General features: G+C 44.1%; 2 protein-coding genes and 2 long non-coding RNA genes across 6 annotated transcripts in view; 2 read left to right on the top strand and 2 right to left on the bottom strand.

Moving 5' to 3' along the window:
* LOC311130648 (complement factor H-like) overlaps nt 1-17,654 on the bottom strand; it is a 264,401-nt gene that overhangs the window by 100,301 nt on the left and 146,446 nt on the right. The gene's annotated exons all lie outside the window — the stretch shown is intronic.
* Nucleotides 1-17,654, top strand: part of LOC311130649 (coagulation factor XIII B chain-like) — a 121,194-nt gene that overhangs the window by 37,181 nt on the left and 66,359 nt on the right. For all 3 annotated transcript variants that reach the window (XM_084163442.1, XM_084163440.1, XM_084163441.1), the window contains exon 9: nt 3,388-3,561. In XM_084163442.1, coding sequence (XP_084019568.1) covers nt 3,388-3,561 — 174 coding nt within the window. The remainder of the gene's footprint in view (nt 1-3,387; nt 3,562-17,654) is intronic.
* On the top strand, nt 5,673-13,270 carry LOC311130658. The gene is made up of 2 exons (XR_014613372.1): nt 5,673-10,586; nt 10,707-13,270. It is a non-coding gene; the product is annotated as an uncharacterized lncRNA (long non-coding RNA).
* On the bottom strand, nt 14,489-17,012 carry LOC311130657. Its single transcript, XR_014613371.1, has 2 exons — nt 15,307-17,012; nt 14,489-14,749 (listed from the first exon to the last, which is right to left on the bottom strand). It is a non-coding gene; the product is annotated as an uncharacterized lncRNA (long non-coding RNA).

Genomic DNA, 17,654 nt, shown 5'->3' with positions numbered 1-17,654 from the left:
CTGGCGGCGTAGTGTGTTATTGATGGTAGGCTTTGTTACTTTGGTCCCAGCTCTCTGCAGGTCATTCACTAGGTCCCCCCGTGTGGTTCTGGGATTTTTGCTCACCGTTCTTGTGATCATTTTGACCCCACGGGGTGAGATCTTGCGTGGAGCCCCAGATCGAGGGAGATTATCAGTGGTCTTGTATGTCTTCCATTTCATAATAATTGCTCCCACAGTTGATTTCTTCAAACCAAGCTGCTTACCTATTGCAGATTCAGTCTTCCCAGCCTGGTGCAGGTCTACAATTTTGTTTCTGGTGTCCTTTGACAGCTCTTTGGTCTTGGCCATAGTGGAGTTTGGAGTGTGACTGTTTGAGGTTGTGGACAGGTGTCTTTTATACTGATAACAAGTTCAAACAGGTGCCATTAATACAGGTAACGAGTGGAGGACAGAGGAGCCTCTTAAAGAAGAAGTTACAGGTCTGTGAGAGCCAGAAATCTTGCTTGTTTGTAGGTTACCAAATACTTATTTTACAGCGTAAAAAGGATGGGGTGGGGGGGCAGTGCAAATAGTCCGGGTAGCCATGATTAGCTGTTCAGGAGTCTTATGGCTTGGGGGTAGAAGCTGTTGAGAAGTCTTTTGGACCTAGACTTGGCACTCCGGTACCGCTTGCCGTGCGGTAGCAGAGAGAACAGTCTATGACTAGGGTGGCTGGAGTCTTTGACAATTTTGAGGGCCTTCCTCTGACACCGCCTGGTATAGAGGTCCTGGATGGCAGGAAGCTTGGCCCCAGTGATGTACTGGGCCTTAAGCACTACCCTCTGTAGTGCCTTGCGGTTGGAGGCCGAGCAGTTGCCATACCAGGCGGTGATGCAACCAGTCAGTAGGCTCTCGATGATGCAGCTGTAGAACTTTTTGAGGATCTGAGGACCCCATGCCAAATGACACTTCTGCTAGCGGCTGGTCCTCCATATCTAATTGACCAGACAGCTCCCTCATGGGTGAGTCACACTCGCTAAGTCCCGGGTATAGCGTTTTAGCTAAAACTAATTACTTAAAATGTATTCTTAACTGAAAGCAGGGGTTTGGCACTTAGTCTAGCTATAGGACAAACTATAGACACCTACTGCTCCTTTAGTGTGCATTTTACACAGTTACAGTTGAAGTCGGAAGTTTACATAAACTTAGGTTCGAGTCATTAAAACTCGTTTTTCAACCACTACACAAATTTCTTGTTAACAAACTATAGTTTTGGCAAGTCGGTTAGGACATCTACCGTGTGCATGACACAAGTAATTTTTCCAACAATTGTTCACAGACAGATTATTTAACTTATAATTCACTTTATCACAATTCCAGTGGGTCAGAAGTTTACATACACTAAGTTGACTGTGCCTTTAAACAGCTTGGAAAATTCCAGAAAATGATGTCATGGGTTTAGAAGCTTCTGATAGGCTAATTGACATCATTTGAGTCAATTGGAGGTGTACCTGTGGATGTATTTCAAGGCCTACCTTCAAACTCAGTGCCTCTTTGCTTGACATCATGGGAAAATCAAAAGAAATCAGCCAAGACCTTAGAAAAATATTGTGGACCTCCACAAGGCTGGTTCATCCTTGGGAGCAATTTCCAAATGCCTGAAGGTACCACGTTCATCTGTACAAACAATAGTACGCAAGTATAAACACCATGGGACCACGCAGCCGTCATTCCGCTCAGGAAAGATTGCGTTCTGTCTCCTAGAGATTAACGTACTTTGGTGCGAAAAGTGCAAATCAATCCCAGAACAACAGCAAAGGACCTTATGAAGATGCTGGAGGAAACAGGTACAAAATTATCTATATCCACAGTAAAACGAGTCCTATATCGACATAACCTGAAAGGTTGCTCAGCAAGGAAGAAGCCACTTCTCCACAACTGCCATAAAAAAGCCAGACTATGGTTTGCAACTGCACATGGGGACAAAGATCGTATTTTTTGTAGAAATGTCCTCTGGTCTGATGAAACAAAAATAGAACTGTTTGACACTATTGACCATCGTAATGTTTGGAGGAAAAAGACATCAGTCAGGAAGTTAAAGTTACCGCCTGGTATTGAGATCCTGGATGGCAGGGCGCTCGGCCCCAGTGATGTACTGGGCCATACCACTACCCTCTGTAGCACCTTGCGGTCGTATGCCGAGCAGTTGCCATACTAAGCGGTGATGCAAACAGTCAGGATGCTCTCGATGGTGCAGCTGTAGAACTTTTTGAGGATCTGAGGTCCCATGCCAAATCGTTTCAGCCTCCAGAGGGGGAATTGTCATTGTCGTGCCCTCCACACGACTGTGTTTGTGTGTTTGGACCACGATAGGTCCTTAGTGATGTGGACGCCAAGGAACTTGAAGCTCTCGACCCGCTCCCCTACAGCCCTGTCAATGTGAATGGGGGCATGCTCGGCCCTCCTTTTCCTGTAGTCTACAATCAGCTCCTTTGTCTTGCTCAACTTGAGGGAAAGGTTGTTGTCCTGGCACCACACTGCCAGGTCTCTGACCTCCTCCCTATAGGCTGTCTCATCATCGTCAATGATCAGGCCTACCACCATTGTGTTGTTGGCAAACTTAATGATGGTGTTGCAGTTATGTGTGGCCACACAGTCGTGGGTGAACAGGGAGTACATGAGGGGACTAAGCACGCACCCCTGAGAGACCCCCGTATTGAGGGTCAGTGTGGCACCCCTGAGGGGCCCCTGTATTGAGGGTCAGTGTGGCGGATAGGGTGTTGCCTACCCTTACCACCTGGGGGCGGCCCCTCCGGAAGTCCAGGATCCAGTTGCAGAGGGAGGTGTTCAATCCCAGGGTCCTTAGCTTAGTGATGAGTTTGGAGGGCACCATGGTGTTGAACGCTGAGCTGTAGTCACACTTGTCCTTTGTCCATAATTTGCAAATAAATTCATTAAAAATCCTACAAAGTGATTTTCTGGATTTTTTTTCTCATTTTGTCTGTCATAGTTGACGTGTACCTATGATGAAAATTAAAGGCCTCTCTCATCTTTTTAAGTGGGAGAACTTGCACAATTGGTGGCTGACTAAATACTTTTTTTCCCCACTGTATTCTGATGGACTCTGCAGAGATAGTGAGAACAGTGTGCAACACATCGCATCCAATTCTGATCGGAGTAATTGTTTGATATTGTGATTTTTAATTTTTAAATGCACTTGTCCATTTGGACAACTTAAATCTATATTTTGTTTGCCCGACTATTTTCTTTTCACTTGTCCCGGATAAGCTTTAATGTCTAGCCCTGCAATTGGATTGCTATTTCCACACAGAGTAACACATTGTTTTTAGAAGATGTGGTGGAAAGGGAGGAGCCAGAAGACTGTATGGAGGAGGTTATTGATCCATGTACGTGCTTCACTTGCAGATTACTGTAGTAAACCTGAGGGTGCAGACACGAGAATGCTGCTGATTCCTGACCGAGAGCGATATGAAAATGGGGACCAAATAGATTATGGATGCCTTAGCGGCCCTAACCAAGGCTCAAGAGGAAAAGCAACTTGCAAGAACGGAGAGTGGAATCAGACAATCGAGTGCCAGGGTAAGTCTGTAGGACTGTATTTTACACTACAGAAAGTAACTGGTATTTACTAAGAAATTACATGGTAAGATGGTAATTACACAATTATATCCTATTACTTATTGATTGTTTTGATTCATTTGAACCCGTACCACTGGGTACCGTTACCTTGGCACCAGGTAGTTACCAGTTATGTTTCAGTCCCCTAAAATAAAGTACCTGTAAGTCCTATGTCAGTGGTACTGTATTACCATAGCACTGTACCTTTTGCAATGCATTATCACATCAGCTATTGCTATTTTCACACATTAGCCCACATTGCACTGTTTTTACCTAAAAGATGTGGTGGAAAGGAGGAGCCTGGAGGGGAGTGTATGGAGCAGTGTATTATACACTCCTGGATAGAGTTAAGAGGAGGAGCTCCACAGACCCTTAGTGTCCAGAACTAATTTAGCCATTCATTGTAGTCATTGCGATCTGTACAGCTGCTATGGTTGAGAGAATACCAAGAGTGTGCAAAGCTGTCATCAAGGCAAAGGGTGGCTATTTGAAGAATCTCAAAAAGAAAATATATTTTGATTTGTTTAACACTTTTTTGGTTACTACATGATTCCATATGTGTTATTTCATAGTTTTGATGTCTTCACTATTATTCAACAATGTAGAAAATAGTAAAAATAAAGAAAAACCGTTGAATGAGTAGGTGTTCTAAAACTTTTGACTGGTACTGTATATTCTTCACAAAAGTAGTGCACTGGGCCTTTACTTCTCCTGCATTCAGGGCTGGTCCTGGCCATTTTGCCACCCTAGGCGAGACCAAAACATTGCTTCATCAGCAAAACTAGAATAGTCTCAGTCAGCAGAATTACGTTGAAAAGACGTCTAAAATACATTTTTTCCAGACGTTGAAGTTGAAAAGACGTATTTTCCGGACATTGAAATCAGTTTCATTTTCGGTTTTGAATGAAAGTTGAAAATACTTCATTTATAGACATCTATGTTTGGACCAAATCAAGGCCGGTTCAGACCAGACCAAATCTGAACCAAACATAGACATGTTTGCAAAAGTAGTGCACTTGGCCTTTTAATAGTCCTGCATTAGCAGACCGATATAGCTGTCTGCAGTGCGGACAAAAACCTTTCCCCCCCCCCACCCAAACGCAGCACCCCCACCCAAACTACTTCCCGAGGCTATGCCTTTATCCAGCTTTGGTACACTGGCAACGGTGTTTGGTATGGTTGCTGTGGAAGTTGAGACTCTTTGTGCTTGTTGCGATTGGTCTTGTCCTGTCTGAGGTGTACGGCCAGCTGGATAAGACTCTGCCAGAAGTGTCGAGGCGACTAGTACCGGCCGCCTCCCTGACGGACCTACTAGCTTCACCTGTGGATTTTCTCTTGACCTTACAGGGTGGGTCAACTCCCACCGCGCGTTGTAGGCCTTGATTATCCGGAAGTATGAGCCTCTTTCCCGATGAGAGGGCCTCCCTGTCTTCCTAACTTGAGATGAGTTAGCAGTGGAGCCCTGAGCCCTGAGCTCCACTTTATCAACCGGGTCCCCTCTTGATCTATCCCTGCTTGCCACAGAGGTTCGCTCACTCTTTTTTACTGATTACACATCACGGGTAGTTTGTGACGTGGTATACCATGCGTCAGCGGGGGCTATTTTTGTGTACAACACCAACGAGCCATCCAATATTTATCTATAGTCCGCTCTGTACTATTTTGTTATGTGCGGCTCTTACTGCATGGTTTCCCATCGTTCACGCAGGGTACGTTCCGCCACTGGGTAAAACAAATCAAATCAAATCAAATTGTATTTGCCACATGCGCCGAATACAACAGGTGTAGACATTACAGTGAAATGCTTACTTACAAGCCCTTAACCAACAATGCAAAGTAAAACAAATAAAAAAAGTTTTAAGCAACAAAAAAAAGAGCAGCAGTAAAATAAAATAACAGTAGGGAGGCTATATACAAGGGGGTACCGGTGCAGAGTCAATGTGCGGGGGCACCGGCTAGTCGAGGTAATTGAGGTAATATGTACATGTGGGTGGAGTTAAAGTGACCATGCATAAATAATAAACAGAGTAGCAGCAGAGTAAAAAAGGGGGACGGGGTGGGGGTGGGGGTGGGGGTCAGTGCAAATAGTCCGGGTAGCCATGATTAGCTGTTCAGGAATCTTATGGCTTGGTGGTAGAAGCTGTTGAGAAGCCTTTTGGACCTAGACTTGGCGCTCCGGTACCGCTTGCCGTGCGGTAGCAGAGAGAACAGTCTATGACTAGGGTGGCTGGAGTCTTTTACAATTTTGAGGGCCTTCCTCTGACACCGCCTGGTATAGAGGTCCTGGATGGCAGGAAGCTTGGCCCCAGTGATGTACTGGGCCTTAAGCACTACCCTCTGTAGTGCCTTGCGGTTGGAGGCCGAGCAGTTGCCATACCATGCGGTGATGCAACCAGTCAGGATGCTCTCGATGATGCAGCTGTAGAACTTTTTGAGGATCTGAGGACCCCATGCCAAATGACACTTCTGCTAGCGGCTGGTCCTCCCTATCTAATTGACCAGACAGCTCCCTCATGGGTGAGTCACACTCGCTAAGTCCCGGGTATAGCGTTTTAGCTAAAACTAATTACTTAAAATGTATTCTTAACTGAAAGCAGGGGTTTGGCACTTAGTCTAGCTATAGGACAAACTATAGACACCTACTGCTCCTTTAGTGTGCATTTTACACAGTTACAGTTGAAGTCGGAAGTTTACATAAACTTAGGTTCGAGTCATTAAAACTAGTTTTTCAACCACTCCACAAATTTCTTGTTAACAAACTATCGTTTTGGCTAGTCGGTTAGGACATCTACTTTGTGCATGACACAAGTCATTTTTCCAACAATTGTTCACAGACAGATTATTTAACTTATAATTCACTGTATCACAATTCCAGTGGGTCAGAAGTTTACATACACTAAGTTGACTGTGCCTTTAAACAGCTTGGAAAATTCCAGAAAATGATGTCATGGGTTTAGAAGCTTCTGATAGGCTAATTGACATCGTTTGAGTCAATTGGAGGTGTACCTGTGGATGTATTTCAAGGCCTACCTTCAAACTCAGTGCCTCTTTGCTTGACATCATGGGAAAATCAAAAGAAATCAGCCAAGACCTTAGAAAAATATTGTGGACCTCCACAAGGCTGGTTCATCCTTGGGAGCAATTTCCAAACGCCTGAAGGTACCACGTTCATCTGTACAAACAATAGTACGCAAGTATAAACACCATGGGACCACGCAGCCGTCATACCGCTCAGGAAAGATTGCGTTCTGTCTCCTAGAGATTAACGTACTTTGGTGCGAAAAGTGCAAATCAATCCCAGAACAACAGCAAAGGACCTTATGAAGATGCTGGAGGAAACAGGTACAAAATTATCTATATCCACAGTAAAACGAGTCCGATATCGACATAACCTGAAAGGTTGCTCAGCAAGGAAGAAGCCACTTCTCCACAACCGCCATAAAAAAGCCAGACTATGGTTTGCAACTGCACATGGGGACAAAGATCGTACTTTTTTGAGAAATGTCCTCTGGTCTGATGAAACAAAAATAGAACTGTTTGACACTATTGACCATCGTAATGTTTGGAGGAAAAAGACATCAGTCAGGAAGTTAAAGTTACCGCCTGGTATAGAGATCCTGGATGGCAGGGCGCTCGGCCCCAGTGATGAACTGGGCCATACCACTACCCTCTGTAGCACATTGCGGTCGTATGCCGAGCAGTTGCCATACTAAGCGGTGATGCAAACAGTCAGGATGCTCTCGATGGTGCAGCTGTAGAACTTTTGGAGGATCTGAGGTCCCATGCCAAATCGTTTCAGCCTCCAGAGGGGGAATTGTCATTGTCGTGCCCTCCACACGACTGTGTTTGTGTGTTTGGACCACGATAGGTCCTTAGTGATGTGGACGCCAAGGAACTTGAAGCTCTCGACCCGCTCCACTACAGCCCTGTCAATGTTAATGGGGGCATGCTCGGCCCTCCTTTTCCTGTAGTCTACAATCAGCTCCTTTGTCTTGCTCAACTTGAGGGAAAGGTTGTTGTCCTGGCACCACACTGCCAGGTCTCTGACCTCCTCCCTATAGGCTGTCTCATCATCGTCAATGATCAGGCCTACCACCATTGTGTTGTCGGCAAACTTAATGATGGTGTTGCAGTTATGTGTGGCCACACAGTCTTGGGTGAACAGGGAGTACATGAGGGGACTAAGCACGCACCCCTGAGAGGCCCCCGTATTGAGGGTCAGTGTGGCACCCCTGAGGGGCCCCTGTATTGAGGGTCAGTGTGGTGGATAGGGTGTTGCCTACCCTTACCACCTGGGGGCGGCCCCTCCGGAAGTCCAGGATCCAGTTGCAGAGGGAGGTGTTCAATCCCAGGGTCCTTAGCTTAGTGATGAGTTTGGAGGGCACCATGGTGTTGAACGCTGAGCTGTAGTCCATGAGCAGGATTCTCACATAGGTGTTCCTTTTGTCCAGCTGGGAAAGGGTATTCATCTATGGATCTGTTGGGGTGGTATTTGAATTGGAGCGGGTCCAGGGTTTCTGGGATGATGGTGTTCATGTGAGCCATGACCAGCCTTTCAAAGCATTTCATGGCTACAGATGTGATTGCTACAAGGGGGTAGTCATTTTGTCAGGTTACCTTGGCATTCTTGGGCACAGGGACTATAATGGTCTGCTTGAAACATGTAGGTACACTACATGACCAAAGGTTTGTGGACAACTTCTCGTCAAACATATCATTCCAAAATCATGGAAACTAATATGGAGTTCATCCCCACTTTCCTGCGATAAGGTTTTCCACTAGATGTTGGAACATTGCTGCGGGGACTTGCTTCTATTCAGCAACAAGTGCATTAGTGAGGTTGGGCACTAAGGTTGGGCGATTAGGCCTGACTTGCAGTCCGCGTTCCAATTCATCCCAAAGGTGCTCGATGGGGTTCTCGATAAACCATTTCTGTGTGGACCAAGGTGGTTTTGTAATGCAAACCATCTAGCCCGAACCATGAAAAACAGCCCCAGACCATTATTCCTCCTCCATCAAACTGTAAAGTTGGCACTATGCATCGGGGCAGGTAGCGCTATCCTGGCATCCGCCAAACCTAGATTAGTCCGTCAGGACTGCCAGATGATGAAACGTGATTCATGACTCCAGAGAACTTATATCCACTGCTCCAGAGTTCAATGGCGGCGAGCTTTCCACCACTCCAGCCGACGCTTGGCATTGTACATGGTGATCATAGGCCTCTGTGCGGCTGCTCGGCCAAGGAAACCCATTTCATGAAGCTCCTGACGAACAGTTCTTGTGCAGACGTTGCTTCCAGAGGCAGTTTGAAACTCAGTAGTGAGTGTTGCAACCGAGGACAGACAATTTTTACGTTTTCTGAGCTTGTGTGGCCTACTGGCTGAGCCGTTGTTGCTCCTAGACATTTCCACTTCACAATAAGAGCACTTACATTTGACTGAGGCAGCTCTAGCAGGGCAGAAATGTGACGAACTGACTAGTTGGAAAGGTGGCATCCTATGATGGTGCAACGTTAAAAGTCACTGAGCTCTTCAGTAAGGCCATTCTACTGCCAATGTTTGTCTATGGAGATTGCATGGCTGTGTGCTCGATGGTATACACCTATCAGCAACGGGTGTTGCTGAAATAACCAAATCCACTAATTTGAAGCGGTGCCCACATACTTTGTATATATAGTGTATTACAAACTGGGTCAGGGAGAGGTTGAAAATATCAGTGAAGATCTTGCCAGCTGGTCAGCTCATGATCTGAGTACGCGTCCTGGTAATCAGTCTGAATGTTAACCTGTTTAAAGGTCTTACTCACATCAGCTACGGAGAGCACAAATGCACAGTCGTCCAGAACAGCTGGTGCTCTCATGCATGGTTCAGTGTTGCATACATCGAAACGAGCATAGAAGGCATTTAGCTCGTCTGGTAGGCTTATGTCACTTGGCAGCTCACGGCTGGGTTTCTCTTTGTAATCCGTGATAGTTTGCAAGCCGTGCCATATCCGACGAGCTTCAGAGCCGGTGTAGTAGGATTCAATCTTAGTCCTGTATTCACGCTTTGCCTGAAGGGATAATGGGGCTGAGAGGTGTAGGACGACCCAGCCCCCGAAGTCTCTTATCAACACTCTATGCAAAAGGTTTTATTGTCTTCTCAGGAATTCAGCATTCTCTGTGTTGATTCCTCAAACCCCTATCTGTCTCACCTCTGAGAAGCAGAGGTTCTGTTGTCATTACATCATCTAGGTTTGATATTTGATTGGAGGTTAATTTTACAGTAATACTATTGGTCAACAACTCCGATTTTGAATCCAAATAATTCAGATGTTATAAAGGGTCTTAGATTCATTGTCTCTTTGTTATTTGCTCCTGACCTGTGCTGGTGAGATACACTCTCACTCTCACTCTTTCTTTCTCTCTCCCTCTCCCATGATCTACGCACCATGGCACAAGCATTGGTCTCTCTGATCATGCCTAGAATAATGCCTTGTAATGTCAATATTGCCTTGTAACTTAAGATTGATGCCTTTTATGTTAATCCATTCATTTTGCAATGTACAGTGCATTCGGAAAGTATTCAGACCCGTTCACTTTTTCGACATTCTGTAACGTCTACACACAATACCCCATAATGACAAAGTAAACTCTGTTTTTTTATTTTAGCAAATGTATATATATTTTCTTTTTTTATTGAGCCCAGGTATATCCTGTTCCCATTGATCATCCTTGAAATGTTTCTACAACTTGATTGGAGTCCACCTGTGGTACATTCAATTGACTGGACATGATTTGGAAAGGCACACACCTGTCTATATAAAGGTCCCACAGTTGACAGTGCATGTCAGAGCAAAAACCAAGCCATGATGTTGAAGGAATTGTCTGTAGAGCTCCGAGACAGGATTGTGTCGAGGCACAGCTCTGGGGAAGGGTACCAAAACATTTCTGCAGCATTGAAACTCTCCAAGAACACAGCGGCCTCCATCATTCTTAAATTGAAGAAGTTTGAAACCATCAAGACTCTTCCTAGATCTGGCCCGGACAAACTGAGCAACAGGGGGAGAAGGGCCTTGGTCAGGGAGGTGACCAAGAACCCGATGGTCACTCTGACAGCGCTCCAGAGTTCCACTGTGGAGATGGGAGAACCTTCCATAAGGACAACCATCTCTGCATCACTCCACCAATCAGGCCTTTATGGTAGAGTGGCCAGACGGAAGCCAATCCTCAGTAAAAGGCACATGACAGCCCGCTTGGAGTTTGCCAAAAGGCGCCTAAAGGACTCTCAGACCATGAGAAACAGGATTATCTGGTCTGATGAAACCAAGATTGAACTCTTTGCCCTGAATGCCAAGCGTCACATATGGAAGAAACCTGTCACCATCCCTATGGTGAAGCATGGTGGTGGCAGCATCATGCTGTGGGGATGTTTTTCTGCGGCAGGGACTGGGAGACTAGTCAGGATCGAGGGAAAGATGAACGGAGCAAGGTACAGAGAGATCCTTGATGAAAACCTGCTCCAGAGCGCTCAGGACCTTAGACTGGGGCGAAGGTACACCTTCCAACAGGACAACAACCCTAAGCAAACAGCCAAGACAACGCAGGAGTTGCTTCAGGACAAGTCTGTATGAAAAATGTATGCACTCACTAATTGTAAGTCGCTCTGGATAAGAGTGTCTGCTAAATGACTAAAATGTAAAAATGTAAAGTCTCTGAAAGTCCTTGCTTGGCCCAGCCAGAGACCAAACTTAAACCCGATCAAACATCTCTGGAGAGACATGAAAATAGCTGTACAGCGACGCTCCCCATCCAACCTGACAGAGCTTGAGAGGATCTGCAGAGAAGAATGGAAGAAACTCCCCATAAACAGGAGTTCCAAGCTTGTAGTGTCATACCCAAGAAGACTCAAGGCTGTAACCACTGTCAAAGGTGCTTCAACAAAGTACTGAAAAGGGTCTGAATACTTATGTAAATGTGATATTTCAGTTTCATATTTTTTATACATTTGCAAAAATTTCTAAAAACATGTTTTTGCTTGTGGGGTATTGTGTTTAGATTGACAAAAATCTATAATAATAATAATAATAATAATAATAATAATAATAATAATACATTTTTGAATAAGGCTGTATACATACTTTTCATAGCAGGACACTGTAAATTTCAGGACATTGTAAAATCATCAACATGTATTGATCATATCTTGTGACTAAACTGAATAAAAAGAAGAAGAAACTATACTATGAAACAAATATAAATGATAAATAGAATGATAGTAAAAAAGCTTTGGAGCACCTTAAATGACATTTTGGGGAAAAAGGCAAACTCAGCTCCATCATTCATTGAATCAGATGGCTCATTCATCACAAAACGCACTGATATTGCCAACTACTTTAATGACTTTTTCATTGGCAACATTACCAACTAAGGCATGACAGCAACAAGCGCTGACACTACATATCCAAGTATAACTGATCAAATTATAAAAGACAAGCGTTGTAATTTTGAATTCCATAAGGTGAGAGTGGATGAGGTGAAAAAGCAATTGTTTTCTATCAACAATGACAAGCCACCGGGGTCTGACAACTTGGATGGAATATTACTGAGGATAATGGCGGACGAAATTGCCACTCCTATTTGCCATATCTTCAATCTAAGCCTACTAAAAAGTGTGTGCCCTCAGGCCTGAAGGAAGCAAAAGTAATTCCACTACCCAAGAATAGTAAAGCCCCTTTTACTGGCTCAAATACCCAACCAATCAGCCTGTTACCAACACTTAGTAAACTTCTCCGCCCGCTGCCAAGGCCGCAAGGGGGCGCCACTCCATCCAGCCAGCTCCCTGCATTAGGGAGATCGGGGGAGAGGGCCAGAGAAGGATGGGGCCTACCCAGGGAGAGGGGGGCCGACCCCCTGCCCCTGACCACCAGGTGGTGCCACTACATCCACGCTGCTCTCTACACCAGGAAGAGCGGGGAGACTGCCAGAGACGAATGTTGGTGGGCCGACCACCGGAGAGGGCCCGACCCCCGCCTGTGGCCACCAGGGGGTGCCACTAAATACACCTAGATAGGGCTGGGGCCGGCCCAGAGAGCAGGAGCTGACCTCCGGACATGGGGGGGGCCGACCCCCGCCCGTGGCCACTTCATCCAGCCAGCTCCCTGCCCGAAGGAAATGGGGGGGAGAGGGCCAAGTGAGGGGGGGCCAATCCCCGGAGGGGTCCTAACCACCCGCCTATGGCCACCAGGGAGCACCACTACATTCAGACAGCTCCCTGCACGGGCTGGGGAAACCCACCGGGGGTCGACCCCCGCCCACAGTCAAGGCCACCAGGGGGCGCCACTACATCCAGCCAGCTCCCTGCCCCAGCTATAGAGCGAAATAGTAATGGCGTCTTTTTGTAAGCACTAACTCCGGCATGGTTCGTTCGACAGCCTATGGGGTAATGAGCGGCGTCTTTGTAGGTTTTTTGATAATCAACGAAAACAACTTATTTGGTAAATACAGGCTTAGAAAATGTTATACGTTTTCCTCTATGACAGAATCTTCATCAGCTAACGTCATATTGTGTGATTTGTAAGCCTTTATGTATTGAAAAGAAAAGCACATAAAGGCTTCATAATTCATAAAGGTCATGTTAAATGACTGATATTATCTCATAGATGAAAAAGTAAAAGATCTTCTAAACCCGTCTTAATCTCAGACCTTATTTTCGGCGTTTTGTCATGTTATTTTTCTACCATTATTATTCTACATTTACATTTTAGTAATTTAGCAGATGCTCTGGTAATATTTTGTTAAAATGCAAATATCTAATGTAATCTTAAGGCTACCTCTGCACCGTTTATTTTGTCATTGACAGGCTGTACATTTGCCTGCTTATTCTTTGACATTGTCCATGTTCTGAAACGGTGCTAATTTCATTCATCAACAACTTTTTAAATTGGGTAGTAGACATTTACTGATCGTAGTCTAGCCCAAAACTAATGAGACTGTTTACTGATCATAGTCTAGTCCAAAACTAATGAGACTGTTTACTGATCATAGTCTAGCCCAAAACTAATGAGACTGTTTACTGATCATAGTCTAGTCCAAAACTAATGAGACTGTTTACTGATCATAGTCTAGCCCAAAACTAATTTGACTGTTTACTGATCATAGTCTAGTCCAAAACTAATGAGACTGTTTACTGATCATAGTCTAGTCCAAAACTAATGAGACTGTTTACCGATCATAGTCTAGCCCACAACTAATGAGACTGTTTACTGATCATAGTCTAGCCCAAAACTAATGAGACTGTTTACTGATCATAGTCTAGCCCAAAACTAATGAGACTGTTTACTGATCATAGTCTAGCCCAAAACTAATGAGACTGTTTACTGATCATAGTCTAGTCCAAAACTAATGAGACTGTTTACTGATCATAGTCTAGCCCAAAACTAATGAGACTGTTTACTGATCATAGTCTAGCCCAAAACTAATGAGACTGTTTACTGATCATAGTCTAGCCCAAAACTAATGAGACTGTTTACTGATCATAGTCTAGCCCAAAACTAATGAGACTGTTTACTGATCATAGTCTAGCCCAAAACTAATGAGACTGTTTACTGATCATAGTCTAGCCCAAAACTAATGAGACTGTTTACTGATCATAGTCTAGCCCAAAACTAATGAGACTGTTTTCTGATCATAGTCTAGCCCAAAACTAATGAGACGGTTTACTGATCATAGTCTAGCCCAAAACTAATGAGACTGTTTTCTGATCATAGTCTAGCCCAAAACTAATGAGACTGTTTACTGATCATAGTCTAGCCCAAAACTAATGAGACTGTTTCAGCATGTAAAAAGTAACAGTTCAAAACATACATAATTTTAGCAAACATTAAAAAAGGCAACATAAAATAATGAAAGTGAGTTGTGACAGAATAGATATTTAATAAACATTCCAAATCAATACATTATACTATAGACTTGCCAAATTACTCACATCCAGCATAAAAAACATTAGAAACAGAATTAACTACAATAATTCTGTATTTATTTCAGAAGATGTTACAATTGTTCATGAGGCAAATATTGTATGACTTGGTGAAGGTGTGGTAGAGAGAAGCTGTCAGTTTTCCTCCCCCTCCTTAATCCATGGTGCTCGTTCAACATAGCATTTGGAGATTCCTGTGAACATCAACAGTCATAAACATGGCATTCTGAACGGCAAAATCTTCCTCATAAGAATTTAGTCCAGTTGACAATTCAACAGAATTGATGATCGGTACAACATGAGACAGATAGCAAGCCATGGTGTATCAGACCGTATACCACGGGTTGTAATTACGTTGGTAACCAGTTTTTAATAGCAATAAGGCACCTTGGGGGTTTGTGGTATATCCTTGCATGAATCTGCTGGTAGTGGTAGCTACCCAACCAGGTTTAATGTTAGCTAGCTAACATTAGGCTCTAACTAGCCAAGCAAATGGATCTGAGAAACGAATAATAACATCATACACATAATGTTAGCTAGCAAGCCAGACAGCTAACATTAGGCTCTAACTAGCCAAGCAAACGTCTCTGAGATACGAATAATAACATCATACACGTAACGTTATCTAGCGAGCCAGCCAGGTAACATTAGCTAGCTACTTAACAGTACACTTTAACTTGAAATGAAACCACATTCTGTCAGAATTAGAAACATGTCATATCTGAAAATGTAGCTAGCTAGGCTATCTTACCTGCATACATCATCATGCATGATGGACTTGTCTCCCTGTCACGGATGCCATGCACGGTTGCCCTTTGTTTGAAGATGTAATCCGGAGACAGGTTTTTTTTCTCCATCTCTTTAGCTATCATTCTCTAATTCCACTTATTTCAAAACTCGATCCTCCAGAAAGTGGAGAGCAACACTAATGCAGCTCCACTACATGATAAATGTTTTTAAAAGCCGCGTTAGACAGGATTACCTACACACACTGACCAGCTCAAATAGACAGAAGCCTTCGATATGGCAGACCAATCCTCTCTCCTCTCTCGGCATGTCCAGCCCACTCATTATCTCAGCCAATCATGGCTAGTGGGAAGGTTGCTGTCTTTTTCTGTGGCTTAACCAACTAGGCTCGTATTTTTTAAAATTTTATTCGTATTTACAGATGGCATACAAGTTTGTTATTAAGGCACATGAAAGTTCACATGTTCCAGAAGGCATTTCTGCCAAAAAAGCATTTTTATTTTTATTTTTATTTTACGTTCAAATGGCTCTCCTGTGAAGTAGTGACCCACGACATACAACTAGTTTCCTGAAACGAGTCATAATTGCTAATGACCCTGTTAAAAATCCGGTATGTGGTTCTCGGTAACAGCCGGATGGCTCATGACAAGAGATGGGGAATGTGTTGTTTACCTCCAATGAAGTTGATTTGCACATTTTCATAGAGATTGTTGTCATATTGGCTTAGATATGACGGCAGGAAAGTATCGCCTCCACAATAATAGTTTATTCCTGTAGCTCAACTGTAGTCTTTTGCATATTCCTATTTATCTAATGGAGTCAGATAAACATTTTAATAGGCTAATTGCTTAGTCTTATCACAAATAAAATAAAATAAAATGTTTTTTTGTCTCATGCGCCAAATACAACAGGCGTAGACCTTACCGTGAAATGCTTACTTACAAGCCCTTAACCAACAATGTAGTTCAAGAAATAGAGTTAAGAAAATATTTACTAAATAATCTAACGTAAAAAATCAAATCAAAAGTAACACAATAAAATTACATAACAATAACAAGGCTATATACACGGGGTACCGAGTCAATGTGCGGGGGTACAGGTTAGTCGAGGTCATTAGTACATGTCGGTAGGGGTAAAGTGACTATGCATAGATAATAAACAGCGAGTAGCAGCAGTGTAAAAACAAAGGGGGGGGGGGGGGGGGGTTCAATGTAAATAGTTCAGGTGGCCATTTTATTAGCTATTCAGCAGTCTTATGGCTTGGGGGTAGAAGTTGTTAAGGAGCCTTTTGGACTTAGACTTGGCACTCCGGTACAGCTTGCCATGCGGTAGCAGAGGGAACAGTCTATGACTTGGGTGACTGGAGTCTTTGAGAATTTCTTGGGCCTTCCTCTGACACCGCCTAGTATATACAGTGAGGGAAAAAAGTATTTGATCCCCTGCTTATTTTGTATGTTTGCCCACTGACAAAGACATGATCAGTCTATAATTTTAATGGTAGGTTTATTTGAACAGTGAGAGCCAGAATAACAACAAAAAAATCCAGAAAAACGCATGTCAAAAATGTTATAAATTGATTTGCATTTTAATGAGGTAAATAAGTATTTGACCCCTCTGCAAAACATGACTTAGTACTTGTTGGCAAAACCCTTGTTGGCAATCACAGAGGTCAGACGTTTCTTGTAGTTGGCCACCAGGTTTGCACACATCTCAGGAGGGATTTTGTTCCACTCCTCTTTGCAGATCTTCTCCAAGTCATTAAGGTTTCGAGGCTGACATTTGGCAACTCGAACCTTCAGCTCCCTCCACAGATTTTCTATGGGATTAAGGTCTGGAGACTGACTAGGCCGCTCCAGGACCTTAATGTGCTTCTTCTTGAGCCACTCCTTTGTTGACTTGGCCGTGTGTTTTGGGTCATTGTCATGCTGGAATATCCATTCACGACCCATTATCAATGCCCTGGCTGAGGGAAGGAGGTTCTCACCCAAGATTTGACGGTACATGGCCCCGTCCATCGTCCCTTTGATCCGGTGAAGCAGAAAAACACCCCCAAAGCATAATGTTTCCACCTCCATGTTTGACGGTGGGGATGGTGTTCTTGGGGTCATAGGCAGCATTCCTCCTCCTCCAAACATGGCGAGTTGAGTTGATGCCAAAGAGCTTGATTTTCGTCTCATCTGACCACAACACTTTCACCCAGTTCTCCTCTGAATCATTCAGATGGTCATTGGCGAACTTCAGACGGCCCTGTATATGTGCTTTCTTGAGCAGGGGGACCTTGCGGGTGCTGCAGGATTTCTGTCCTTCACGGCGTAGTATGTTACCAATTGTTTTCTTGGTGACTATGGTCCC

The sequence above is a fragment of the Coregonus lavaretus genome (genome assembly GCF_964263955.1).
Source record: "Coregonus lavaretus genome assembly, chromosome: 6".
Taxonomy (NCBI): Eukaryota; Metazoa; Chordata; class Actinopteri; order Salmoniformes; family Salmonidae; genus Coregonus; species Coregonus lavaretus.
This window is presented reverse-complemented; position numbering and strand designations above follow the sequence as displayed.